The sequence below is a fragment of the Geotrypetes seraphini genome, chromosome 2 (assembly GCF_902459505.1).
Source record: "Geotrypetes seraphini chromosome 2, aGeoSer1.1, whole genome shotgun sequence".
In the NCBI taxonomy this organism is placed as follows: Eukaryota; Metazoa; Chordata; class Amphibia; order Gymnophiona; family Dermophiidae; genus Geotrypetes; species Geotrypetes seraphini.
In genome coordinates, this window is record NC_047085.1 from 272,097,356 (window position 1) to 272,111,617 (window position 14,262).

General features: G+C 45.0%; 1 protein-coding gene across 3 annotated transcripts in view; it reads left to right on the forward strand.

Annotated features, from left to right (window-relative positions):
- The window catches only part of LPCAT1 (lysophosphatidylcholine acyltransferase 1), a 579,323-nt gene that overhangs the window by 259,760 nt on the left and 305,301 nt on the right, over positions 1–14,262 (forward strand). For all 3 annotated transcript variants that reach the window (XR_004537978.1, XM_033929666.1, XM_033929665.1), the window contains exon 7: positions 624–658. Coding sequence is in view for 2 of the 3 variants with exons in the window: in XM_033929666.1 (XP_033785557.1) it covers positions 624–658 (35 nt within the window). In the remaining variant the exon portion in view is untranslated. The remainder of the gene's footprint in view (positions 1–623; positions 659–14,262) is intronic.

A 14,262-nucleotide genomic window follows, 5' to 3' on the forward strand; every position in this document is an offset into this window, starting at 1 on the left:
ATCCTTTTGAGATCTATATGGGAACATATTACTCTGATTCTGGAGACTGTGGTTCCGCTGTCATAAGAAGCGGTATTATGTGGGATGCTGTTATCGCCTACATCTCCAGTAGACAGGCATAAAAACAGGTTTATTGGGTATAATGACTGAGGTAGCCATCCAAATGATTACGAAAAACTAGAAGAATTGTGACCACTTAAATTTCACTTTTTAGTGGAATTCGATATGCTTGTGTTATTGTTATGAGAAAATGATGTCTGAACAAGAGGTAATATTAAGTGGTTTAATCTGACGGATCCATGGACCAATTTTATTGATTCTAGTTGAATGGTTTTTCCCTTTACTTTTGATTATACAGTACTTTTTACATCCAGGGAAGGGGGGGGGTGAGTGGGAGGGAGAAGGATAATGTATAGGGACTGGTTTATTTATGAATTGTTAGTACTATTGTATGGGTATCTTGAATATATTGAAATCAGGCGGGAGGTGAGTGAAAATTATTCTTATGTATTTCACTGACGGATATAAGTGCTGGTTTTTTTTTTCCAGGCAACTTGTTATGCAATTTTTGTATGCATTGTTAGTAATAATTAGTTTAATACATGTAATTTTCTTACTCATAGGATACTGTCACATGGACCTGGCAAGGACCTGGCGTGTAAGTTCAGTACTTTTTCACTTTTTACAATTATGTTGGAATATCTGTGGCTCTTTTTTTTTTTTGACACATGTGAAATTCCATGCTATGTTTGTGCTCTGTTTCTATAGGAAGGTTTGGATCACTGCACTGGTCATGGAAAAGTTTCTCACTAGCTAAGTGTTAGACTCCCTGGAATTCTTAACCAGAGAAAACTCTTTACATTTGCAGCATGATTGCTGGTATTTATTTTTAAAATAGAAGACCAAGGATTAGGATGGTTTGTCCCTAGAAGTATTAAAGCTTGTCAGAAGAAGCAGTAAATTTCCCAGTCTCTCTATTCTTTGCAGTGTTCTCCCCAGAAATTTTTTCCAGCCGGGTAGCATGAAAAAGTAGCCAGGTGGGGCGGGATGAGGAAATTTGGTGGTGGGGAAAATTAACACCCTCTTTTACTAAGGAGCGCTAGCGTTTTTAACACGTGCAAACCCCCGCGCTACGCAGGAAAACTAACGCCAGCTCAATGCTGGCGTTAACGCAGTGTTCTCCCTAGCGCCTTTCAGCCGGGCGCCCCGCCCGGCTAGATTAGGTGAGCGCCCGGCTGTCATCTTGGCTGCAAATTCGCCTCCGCCTGACTTTTTTTTTTTTTTTTAAGCGCCAGAAAAAAGGTTTTCAGCTTTACTTTTTTAAACAATTTTCCTACTGCTGGTCGATTTTTACAGTCGCAGTTGGAGGCAGGGGCTGCAGGCTCATTATGACCCAGTGCACAAACAGGAAGAACCCCGACGTCGTGTTTACTTTTGTTCTGCAGCTTATCGCACAAGACGCTCCTGCACAAAGCGAAACCAATCGGAAAGAGGAGAGGCGGAAGCTTGCAGCTGCGTGCTTCAGTAACTGCTGCTGGCTAATGGAGGGAGAAGGTACCTAAGAGAAATGAAGTAGGTCCGAGAAATAGATTCGCTACAGGCTAAGGCGGGAGATAGGGCAGGGAGGAAAGCTTACAACTTGGTGTTCTTGCTTGCTTCGGGTCTTCCTCGCTGCCGGGTCCTGCCTACTTTCTGTTTCCATGAAGGCAGGACCCAGCAGCGAGGAAGGCCCGAAGCAAGGAAGAGCTCCAAGTTGTAAGCTTACCTCCATCGCTGACCTATCTCCTGCCTTAGCCTGTAGCGAATCTGCCGACCGAGGCAGGGGGAGGGGGAGAAGTGATGGGGGAGAGAAATGCTGTTACTGCTGCACCCAATTAGGGGGGAGAGAAATGCTGCTGCTGCACCCAATGGGGGGGGGGAGGAAGACCAGGGAAAGGAGAGGAGAGGAAAGAGATGCCAAGACCATAGGAGGGAGGGAAAAGAAAGGCGATACCAGATTATGGGGGGGGGAGAAGGAGACAGATGCCAGACCAGGGGAAAGGAAGGAAGGAGTGGAGATGCAAGATAGGGGAGGGGAGAGGAGTGAGATGCCAGGGCATGGGGGAGGGGAGGGAAGGGAAACTAAGGAGACAAATGCCAGACCAGAGGGAAAGGAAAGAAAGGTGCCAGAGCAAGGAAGCAGAGGGAGACATAGGAAAGGAGAGAAATTCCAGGGCATGAGGGGAGGGATGGGAAGAGAAATGCTGCTGCAACATCCAATTGGGGAGGGGGGAGAGGAAGAGAAGTGCTGCTGCTGCACACAATTGGGGAGAGAGAGGGGAGAAGGAAGACCAGGGAAGGGAGAGGAGAGGAAAGAGATGCCAAGACCATAGGAGGGAAGGAAAGGAGCTACCAGACCATGGAGGGGGGAGATATGTCAGGGCATATGGGGGGAGGGGGAGGAGACAGATGCCAGACCAGGTGAAAGGAAGGAAGGAAGGAGAGAAAGGAAGGAGAAGAGATGCCAGATAATGGAGTGGAAGGGGGAGATGGAAGGAGAGGAGAGAGATGTCAGGGCATGGGGGGAGAGAAGGGGATAGAGGTGCCAGAGCATAGGGGAAGTAGTGGAGACAAAAAAAAATGGAGAGGGGGTGAAGCTGAAATGGAGAGAAAGGGCACAGGAGTACAAAGGCACAAAGTACAAAGGTCACAGAGTACAAAGGAGAGAAAGGGCAAAGGATATACAGTTTATTCGGACATAGAAAGAGGGAAGATGCCATATGGAACAGAGAGAGGGCGGACACTGGATGGAAAGGGCAGAGAGGGTGGACAGTGGATGCAAGGGGGAGAGAGAGAGAGGGCAGAGGCTGGGTGGAAGGGGCAAAGAGAGAGGACAGATGTTGCATGGAAAGGAGCGAGGACAAACGCTGAATAGAAAGAAGAGAGTGAAGAAAAGATGATTAAAGCAGAAACGACAAAAGGTGGAAAAAATAATTTGTTTTTGCTTTATGTAGAATCAAGTAGTATTGTAACTGTATTGATTAAAGTTTATCAATAGAAAATGGAAATAAGGCACTAAACCCCTTTCCTCAGGTCAGGTCAGGACACCATAACAGCAGTATACTGTACTGTCTTGAAGAAAGATTTGGCCTCTGAAAGCTAATTACTACTAATTGAAAAATGGATTAGTCCAATAAAATGGTATTTTCTTATTTCTCTCTTCCCTGTTTTATTTATATTTGTTAATTTGTAAAGTGGTGATTGTTAAGTAGCAGTTTTTTCAAATTTACATCTACTGTCTTTATATTTTGCACAGTATTAGGGTACGTGTCACTGTTTCTGTGGTGTTGCATTGTATGCAGAGTCTGGTTTATTGGCGTTTCAGTTTAACTTTTGTCTACATATTTCTATTTTTAGTTTGTGATTATTCCATATTAGGCGAGGGTGTATCTCTGTTCTGTGTGTATGAAAAGCACATGACTTTCTGTTAGCAATGACTGTACAGGATCAATTGACTGTGCAGGATCTGGCTTGTTTAGTTTTACAATGCATGTGTTGGTGTTCTAGTGCTCACTGCAGTGTTTAAGATGCTGCCTTTTCCTAGGTGCACCCTTGTTGTGTAACTCATGGATTATTACTAAAAATAACTTTTTTTTATATAGAGGAGGGGGTTATTAAAAAATGATCAGCACTGGCTGTCATATATACTAGGTACGCCACTGGATTTAATGACCCTATGCTAACTTTACTGTTGATGTAGGTGTTGTCCCCCCCCCCCCACACACACACACTATAATGAATTAAATTAAAGCTGTATTAACATCAAACAGCTTTCAAATGACATTATAAGCAAATAAAAATAAAATATTTTTAATACATTGCTAATTATTACCTGCATTTTTACCTAAACTGTTTTGCCTAGCTCTCACTTTGATTTTTATCTGCTACTTTTTTATTTTGCTGTAGTGCGATCACACAGGTCTCCTTCAAATTATGTGGAAGAGGTTTGGAAGTGGGGATCGCATCTATTTCATATCCTCAGTGAGACCTCAGGAAGGAATATAGTGATCAAAATATTATTAGAGGTGCTTTAGAGATGTTTCTTGTATGACTGGAAGAGCTATATTTATCTTTTTTTTTTAGTTGTTTAAATTCATGCAGAAATAAATGGCTAGATTGAACCTAATGATTTCATTAACGCATTTCCCTTTTTTAAACCTCTATACCAGCGGTCTCAAACACGCGGCCGTGGGCCACATGCGGCCCCCCAGGGACTATTTTGCGGCCCGCGATCTGTCCTTGCCTAAAGCAGGGGTCCCCAATCTGCTTCCCTTCCCCACTGCCCTCCCCCAAGCCACTGCAATCGGGGAACAGGTCAGCGCCCGAGGTCTTAGCTCTCCCTACATATCTTCCCCAGCTCGGAGCCGACCAATTCTCGCCACCCGACGTTCAATTCTAATGTTGGGGAGGAAGTTCTGGGCCAGCCAATTGCTGCCTGGCTGGCCCGGAAGTTCCTCCCTGACGTTAGAATTGACGGGTGGCGTGAATTGGTTGGCCCGCGCTGGGGAAGATATGCAGGGAGAGTTAAGACCTCGGTACCGGCCTGTTCCCCGATTGTGGTGGCAGCAGCTTGTTCCCCGATTGCGGTGGTGGCGGCCTGTTCCTCGATTGTGGTGGCGGCAGCTTGTTCCCCGATTGCGGCGGTGGCGGCCTGTTACCTGATTGCGGCGGTGGTGGCCTGTTCCCCAATGGTGGTGGCTTGGGGGAGACAGGGAGAAGTAAAGAAAGAAAGGGGGGGACAGAGAGACAGAAAGAAAGAAGGGAAACGGGACACAGACAGAAAGGGGCATGGAGAGAGAAAGTGCGGGCATGGAGAGAGAAAGAAAGAAAGGGGGCACGGAGAGAGAGAGAAATACAGACATATAGAAAGAATGGGGGCATGGATAGAGAGAGAAAGAAAGAAGGGGGCAGGGTGAAAGAAATAAAAAGTTGGGGGAGGGAAGGAGACAGATGCCAGACCAGGGGAAAGGAAGGAAGGAGGGATGGAGAGAAAGGAAAGAAAGAGATGCAGACCATGGAAATAGGGACAGAAGAAGAGAGAGATAGAAGGGAAGGTAAGACATGGAAACATAGATTTTGAAAAGAAAACAGAAAAATTGAATATTAAGTTAATGCAGCACAGAAAGCTTTTCGGGAGCTTGGTGAGGGCGTGAAACCTTTTGTAAAGACTTTAGCTTTTTCTGAAATACTGCCTGCATATGGAAAAGGAGAGCAAAGAGTGAAAAACACAGAGGACTTTAATAGATGGCTCAGAGCCTGGTGTCATCAAGAAGGCTTCAGGTACATAGGAGGATGGGGAAATACATGGAAGGACAAGAAGCTATATTGCACTGATGGGCTACATATTACTACAGCAGGAAAAAGAAACCTTGCAGAGAAATTTAGACAATATTTTTCCAGGCATTTAAACTAGAAGGTGGGGGTGGTGTATGTACGAAGGACAATTATAAAGACCACCCCCGGCAAAAGAAAAGATGTGATAGTAGTAAAGGCTGCAACATAAGCAATATCAGCAACTCATTTCTTAGTATTGCAACGGAAAGTGAAACAACACAAAAATCCATACGAAGAAGGAGATTATCGCTGAAAAATAGCTGGAAAGCGATGACCACAAATGCTCGCAGTCTAAGCAACAAAGTTCATGATCTGCAAGCCCTGATATTAGAGGCAGATCTAGATATTGTTGCTATCACAGAGACATGGTTCAGTGAATCACATGGATGGGATGCAAACATACCGGGATATAATCTTTTTAGGAAGGACAGAGATGGTCATAAAGGTGGAGGAGTAGCTCTCTATGTAAAGATCAATATCCAAGCGACCGAAATGCAAGGGACCTGGGGAGAGGAAGAAGCGATATGGATTGCTCTGAAAAGAGAAGATGGAACTTCTATCTACGTGGGTGTAGTCTACAGACCTCCGACTCAATCGCAGCAAATTGATAAGGATCTGATTGTGGATATCCAAAAGTTTGGAAGGAAAGAGGGGGTTCTGCTGTTGGGAGATTTCAACCTGCCGGATGCGGACTGGAATGTTCCGTCTGCGGAATCGGAAAGAAGTAGGGAGATTGTGGATGCCTTTCAAGAGGCTCTGCTCAGACAAATGGTGACGGAACCCACAAGGGAAAAAGCGATATTGGATCTGGTCCTCACAAATGGAGAGAGTATCTCTAATGTTCGAGTGGGTGCTCACCTGGGTAGTAGCGATCATCAAACGGTTTGGTTTGATATAACGGCTAAAGTGGAGAGCGGCCGCACGATACTTAAAGTCCTAGATTTCAAACGTACGGACTTTAATGCAATGGGAAAGTACCTGAAGAAAGAGCTGTTAGGATGGGAGGACATAAGAGAAGTGGAAAGACAGTGGTCTAAGCTGAAAGGAGCGATAAAAATGGCTACGGACCTTTATGTGAAGAAAATCAATAAAAACAAAAGAAAAAGGAAGCCGATATGGTTCTCCAACCTAGTGGCTGAGAAAATAAAGGCGAAAGAGTTGGCGTTCATGAAATATAAAAAAACCCAAGAAGAGGAGAGCAGAAAGGACTACAGGGTGAAACTGAAAGAAGCCAAGAGAGAGATACGTTTGGCGAAGGCACAGGCGGAAGAACAAATGGCTAAAAATGTAAAAAAGGGAGATAAAAATTTTTTCAGATATATTAGTGAAAGGAGGAAGATAAAAAATGGAATTGCTAGGCTAAAAGATGCTGGGAACAAATATGTGGAGAGTGATGAGGAGAAAGCAAATGTGCTAAACAAATACTTCTGTTCTGTGTTCACAGAAGAAAATCCGGGAGAAGGACCGAGATTGTCCGGGAAAGTTACATGAGAAAATGGAGTAGATTCTGCGCCGTTCACGGAGGAGGGTGTTTATGAGCAACTTGAAAAACTGAAGGTGGACAAAGCGATGGGACCAGACGGGATCCATCCCAGGATACTAAGGGAACTCAGAGAGGTTCTGGCGAGTCCTATTAAAGACTTGTTCAACAAATCTCTGGAGACGGGAGTGATTCCTGGGGATTGGAGGAGAGCGGATGTGGTCCCTATTCATAAAAGTGGTCACAGGGATGAAGCAGGAAACTACAGGCCGGTGAGCCTCACTTCAGTTGTTGGAAAAATAATGGAAGTGTTGCTGAAAGAAAGGATAGTGTATTTCCTTGAATCTAATGGGTTACAGGATCCGAGGCAACATGGCTTTACAAAAGGTAAATCGTGCCAAACGAACCTGATTGAATTTTTTGATTGGGTGACCAGAGAGCTGGATCGAGGACATATGCTAGATGTAATTTATTTGGATTTCAGCAAAGCCTTTGATACAGTTCCTCATAGGAGGCTGTTGAACAAACTTGAAGGGCTAAAGTTAGGACCCAAAGTGGTGAACTGGGTCAGAAACTGGCTGTCGGACAGACGCCAGAGGGTGGTGGTTAATGGAAGTCGCTCGAAGGAAGGAAAGATGACTAGTGGAGTCCCTCAGGGTTCGGTGCTGGGGCCAATCCTGTTCAATATGTATGTAAGTGACATTGCTGAAGGGTTAGAAGGAAAAGTGTGCCTTTTTGCAGATGATACCAAGATTTGTAACAGAGTAGACACCGAAGAGGGAGTGGAAAATATGAAAAAGGATCTGCAAAAGTTAGAGGAATGGTCTAATGCCTGGCAACTAAAATTCAATGCAAAGAAATGCAGAGTAATGCATTTGGGGATTAATAATAGGAAGGAACCGTATATGCTGGGAGGAGAGAAGCTGATATGCACGGACGGGGAGAGGGACCTCGGGGTGATAGTGTCCGAAGATCTAAAGGCGAAAAAACAGTGTGACAAGGCAGTGGCTGCTGCCAGAAGGATTCTGGGCTGTATAAAGAGAGGCGTAGTCAGTAGAAGAAAGAAGGTGTTGATGCCCCTGTACAGGTCATTGGTGAGGCCCCACTTGGAGTATTGTGTTCAGTTTTGGAGACCGTATCTGGCGAAAGACGTAAGAAGACTTGAGGCGGTCCAGAGGAGGGCGACGAAAATGATAGGAGGCTTGCACCAGAAGACATATGAGGAGAGACTGGAAGCCCTGAATATGTATACCCTAGAGGAAAGGAGAGACAGGGGAGATATGATTCAGACGTTCAAATACTTAAAGGGTATTAACGTAGAACAAAATCTTTTCCAGAGAAAGGAAAATGGTAAAACCAGAGGACATAATTTGAGGTTGAGGGGTGGTAGATTCAGGGGCAATGTTAGGAAATTCTACTTTACGGAGAGGGTGGTGGATGCCTGGAATGCGCTCCCGGGAGAGGTGGTGGAGAGTAAAACTGTGACTGAGTTCAAAGAAGCGTGGGATGAACACAGAAGATTTAGAATCAGAAAATAATATTAAAGATTGAACTAGGCCAGTTACTGGGCAGACTTGTACGGTCTGTGTCTGTGTATGGCCGTTTGGAGGAGGATGGGCAGGGGAGGGCTTCAATGGCTGGGAGGGTGTAGATGGGCTGGAGTAAGTCTTAACAGAGATTTCGGCAGTTGGAACCCAAGCACAGTACCGGGTAAAGCTTTGGATTCTCGCCCAGAAATAGCTAAGAAGAAAAAAAAAAAAAAAAAAAAAAAAATTTTTAAATTGAATCAGGTTGGGCAGACTGGATGGACCATTCGGGTCTTTATCTGCCGTCATCTACTATGTTACTATGTTACTATGGATGCAAGGCAGAAAGTGAAGACGGAGAGAAAAACAGTCAAAGGACAAGAAGACCCTGGAAACATAGTTAAATGCACAGAAAAATAAAGTTGATGCACAAAAGGGAGAATGAAAGTCCAACGTAGTCTGCAGTAACAACAGCAACCAGAAAACAACGAACAGACTGCAGATAATGTGCAAGATGCAGGCGTTGTTTATTAGTAAATGCAGTAACATATACAACCTTATGGCCAACCAAGGGACCCGACACGGTCCGTGTTTCGGATAACACACCTTCCTCAGGGGTCCATGGTGGTTAAGATATAAAGCAAACTGCATAAAAGATAACAAACACACGCCAATCACGATCAAATGGCATTGTGTAAGACTTGCTTGACCCCATTTGATCGTGATTGGCGTGTGTTTGTTATCTTTTATGCAGTTTGCTTTATACCTTAACCACCATAGACCCCTGAGGAAGGCGTGTTATCTAAAACAAGGACCGTGTCAGGTCCCTTGGTTGGCCATAAGGTTGTATATGTTACTGCATTTACTAATAAACAACGCCTGCATCTTGTACATTATCTGCAGTCTGTTCGTTGTTTTCAGAAAAATAAAGTCACCAGACAACAAAGGTAGGGAAAATGATTTTATTTTCAATATAGTGATTGAAATGTGTCAGTTTTGAGAAAGGAAAGATATTAAACTTTAAATGTGAGGGCTGCAGAAAAAATAGGGTACTTGGAGGGCCGCAGAAAAAATAGTTAATGACAATTTTGCATAAGGTAAAACTTTTTATAGTTTATAAATCTTTCCTTTAACTGTTAAAGGAAAGATTTATAAACTATAAAGAGTTTTACCTCATGCAAAGTTGTAATTTCTTTAATAAGACATTAACTATTTTTTCTGTGGCCCTCCAAGTACCTACAAATCCAAAATGTGGCCCCACTAAGGGTTTGAGTTTGAGACCACTGCTCTTTACCATTTGAAAGAGGGCAAATATCTAATTATTCACTTCTAGAATTGGATACTTCTTAAATTTAGTAAAAATATTCTGGCACAAGTGTCAAACCTTGAAAAAAGGAAGCAATAGTGAACATTGGAAAATAATAATTAATAAAAATAGTACACATTTAGGGCTCCTTTTACAAAGGTGCGCTAGTGTTTTTAGCGCACACACCGGATTAGCTATGCTATCTGAAAAACTACCGCCTGCTTAAGAGGCGGTAGCGGCTACATGCGCGGCAATTTAGCGCACGCTATTCCGCGCATTAAGGTGCTAATGCATCTTTGTAAAAGGAGCCCTTAATTTTCCCCACCATCAAATTTCCCTGTCTTGCCCACCCCACCCAGCTACTTTTTCATGCCACCTGGCTGGAAAAAATTTCTTGGGAGAACACTGTAGCGTCTAGCGCGCGGGGCAATTCTGCACGTGCTAAGCACACGCTGAAATCACTATCGCAGCTTAGTAAAAAGAGCACTATATGTGTACTATTTTTATTAGTTAATTATTATTTTCCAATGCTCAATATGACTTCCGTTTTTAAGGTTTAACACTTGTGCCAGAATATTTTTACTAAATTTAAAAAGTATCCAATTCTAGAAGGGAATAATTTGATATTTGCCCTCTTTTGAATGGTATAGAGGTTTAAAAAAGGGAAATGCGTTAATGAAGTCATTAGGCTCAATATAGCCGTTTATTTCTGCATGAATTTAAACAACAACAAAAAAGATAAATATAGCTCATCTAATATAATAAAGCCCTAAGCGCGCATGCGCACTCCCAACTGTGTGCTCCCGTTTTCCGTGAGCTGTAGGGACCCGCAGGTAGGAGTGCGCATGCGTGCGGTGGCACGGAGCCTGTCGGCCGCGGCGGCTCTTGCCGGCAGAAGGATAAAGCCAAGTAAGTTGCAGTATATAGTACTCCCTTCCTGTAAGTTTGCCGTCCTTTCTCAGAACCCACGCTCGAAAAACGGCCGATCACCCACTGCGCATGGGAGCACCGCCCCGACTGGCTCCTCCAGGCTGACGACGCGCACAGGCCTAAGTCAGCCAGCCTAAGCAAAAACAGCCGATCCCGAAAGTAGCCCTGCATGCCGCTCCACCTCCGATAGCCCTGAACACCTCCCATGGCGCCCGATGTACAAAATCAGCCCCGGAGGGAATAGAGAGCTGCTGAGGCTGAACAGGTTGAATGAGGCAAGAAGGAGTGTGCCTATACCTTTAATAAAGGGGGAGGGAATGCTGCTGCACAGGGAAGTGGGATGGGGGTAGGTATAAATGTTGCTTCACAAGGAAGTGGAGTTGGAGGACATGATGCTGCTGCACAGAGAGGGGGGGGGGGGAAACAAAGGGGGCCAGGGAGCAAACGTGCTTTGCTTTGGGGGAAGGGGTGTGCTGTGGGGCCAGGGAGCAATCTTGCATTGCTTTGGGGAGGATAAAAAAGGGAGCCATAGAGAAAGACAAAGAAAGGCAGGCAGGCAAGGGGCCACAGAGAGAGATAGAAAGACAGTGGACAGGGAGAGAGACAGAAAGACAGACAAACAGGGGGCCAGAGGGGGAGGGACAGACAGAAAGAAAGAAAGACACACAGAAGGAGGGAGAGAGATAGAAAGAAAGAAAGAGACAGGGGCAGGGAGAAGCAAAGACAGAAAGAAAGACAGACATACATATATTCTAGCACCCGTTAATGTAATGAAAAAACTGCCTCATAACAATCACTACTTTACAAATTAACAAATAGAAATAAAACAAATAATGAGAAATAAGAAAATACTATTTTTTTGGACTAATCCATTTTTCAATTAGCTTTCAGAGGCCAAATCTTTTTTCAAGATAGTACAGCAGGGGTGCCCACACATTTTGGCTTGCGAGCTACTTTTTAAAATGACCAAGTCAAAATGATCAACCAACAATAAAATTTTAAAAAACACAGATCACACTGTACGCAGAGAAAATGTTAATTATCATTTGTATTCAGGGTTTTTTTTTTCAGAAGTTAAGGCAGATGACTTTAAAATATGTAATGTCACTTCAGTAACAACTATACAAAAATAGACAAATATACCATTTCCCCTTTTACTAAACCGTGATAGCATTTTTTAACGCAGAGAGCTGCCCCGTGCTGCTCTCGACGCTCATAGGCTCACTGCACTAAAAATCACTATTGCGGTTTAGCAAAAGGGGGCATAGTGTAAAATATAGACAGCAGATATAAATTTTCAAAACGGACACATTTTGATCACTAAATTGAAAATAAAATCATTTTTCCTACCTGTTTGTCTGGTGATTTCATGAGTCTCTGGTTGCACTTCCTTCTTCTGACTGTAAATCCAATATTTCTTTCTGCCCCTCCCTTTTTTTTCTGTCTCTCTTTCTCTCTTCCCCTGCCTGCCTGTCTTTCTTTCTCTTTCCCCCTGCCCTCTCTATTTCTGCCTTTCTTTCTCTCTCTCTCCCCCTGCCCCCGAAGCCATCGTGCCGATTTCTCCACTTCCCCGATTCTTTCCCTATCCCCCAAGCCACCACGCCGATTTCTCCCTGCTGCTTCCCTGAACCAGGCCAGGCGCGTACAAGCACCGGAATCGCAAGACTTCACCTCTGATGTCAATTCTGATGTCGGAGGGGAAGTTTCAGGCCAGCCAGGCAGCGATTGGCTGGCCCAGAACTTCCTCTCCGACATCAGAATTGACGTCAGAGGTGAAGTCTTGTGAGTCCGGCGCTTGTACGCGCCTGGCCTGGCTCGGGATGGCAGGGAGAAAAAGATTTCAAAGGCAACGCGATCGACTCACATTGCCTTTGCGATCTACTGGTCGATCGCGATCAACCATTTGGGCACCCCTGCAGTACAGTATACTGCTGTTATGTTATCCTGTTCTGACCTGAGGAAAGTTTAGTCCAAAAAATATTGCCTTATTTCCATTTCCTATTTATAAATTTTAATCAATACAGTTACAATACTACTTGATGTAAAGCAACAAAAATATTTTCTATCTTTTGTCGTTTCTGCTTTAATCATCTTCTCTTCGCTCTTCTTTCTATTCAGCGTTTGTTCTCGCTCCATGCAACATCTGTCCTCTCTCTTTGCCCCTTCCACCCAGCCTCTGCCCTCTCTCTCTCTCTCTCTCTACCCCTTCCATCTACTATCCACCCTCTCTCTGCCTTCATGTCCACCCTCTCTGCCCTTTCCATCCAGTGTCCACCCTCTCTCTGTTTCATATGGCATCTTCCCTCTTTCTATATCCCTTCAATAAACTGTATATCCTGTGCCCTTTCTCTCCTTTGTACATGATTCATTTCAGCTTCACCCCCTCTCCTATGCTCTGGCATCTCTCTCGTCTCCTTTCTTTCCTTTCTTCCCACTCCACCCCATGGTCTGGCATCTCTATCTCCTTCCCTTCTCTCCCCCATGCCCTGGCATCTCTCTCCTATCTCTCCCTCTCCCTCCTTCTCTGGCACCTCCTCTCCTTTCTTTCCCTCTGGTCTGACATTTTGTCTCCTTTAGTTTCCCTTCCTTCCCCCATGCCCTGGCATCTCTCTTCTCTCCTTCCATCTCCCCCTCCCACTCCATTATCTGGCATCTCTTCTCCTTCCTTTCTCTCCTTCCTTCCTTTCACCTGGTCTGGCATCTACCTCCTCCCCCTCCCCCCATATTCCCTGACATCTCTCCCCCCATCCATGGTCTGGTAGCTCCTTTCCTTTACTCCCATGGTCTTGGCATCTCTTTCCTCTCCTCTCCCTTCCCTGGTCTTCCTTCTCTCCTCTCTCTTAGTCGTGCGAGCGCTGTGCTACTCTTCAACCTCGAGCCCTTAAACGTTGTCTACTTTCAGTGGAGAAGCTCTTCCAGATGGGTTCGAGCAGTTCCTCGACTCCGAAGCAGACCTTGGTCTCGCCTTCGACCGAGTGCCCTCCTGCCTCCACTGCTTCAACCTTGAGCCTCATCAGACCTTCCTCGTTTGCAGCGGCTCTTTCTTCGACGATATCTACTTTGTCTTCCCCTGTATCCTCAGGTCAGATAGCTCAGCAGACAGTACCACCAATGGTGCTTAAGGTGCCTAAGACTTCTAAGTCGAAGCACATTTCCACTGCCTCGGTGGAACCTCCAGCCAAGGCAGGTGGTCCGGTTTTAGACGCGGATCCATCTTTGCCGGCTTCTTTCCAGACCATGTTAGAGCAGCAATTTGTTCAGTTCCTCACCAAAATGGGACTGAAGCTAGCTACTCTTATCCAGCCTGGGCATTCTGCAGACTCCCGCGAGGTCGAGCCTCTTCTTATGCCTCAGTCTGAGTGTACACACTCTATGCAGGGAGCAGAGTCTCTGCGAGGTCTGGTCTGGCATCTAATCATGTAAAAGCAAGGAGCAGATTCTTTGCAAGTGCCTCGGCAGGAATCCTCACACTTCATACAAGGAGCACAGTCTTTGGGAGTGCATCGAGGTTTCTCCATCAAGCCTCTGGAGCTTCGATCCACAGCCTCCAGTCCTATCCATTCTTTGGTGGCATCGGCTGCTTCTCTCTCCGGGGCAAAGTCTCCTCAATCTTCGAGATCTGCTTTCAAGCACTGTTCTCACCGATG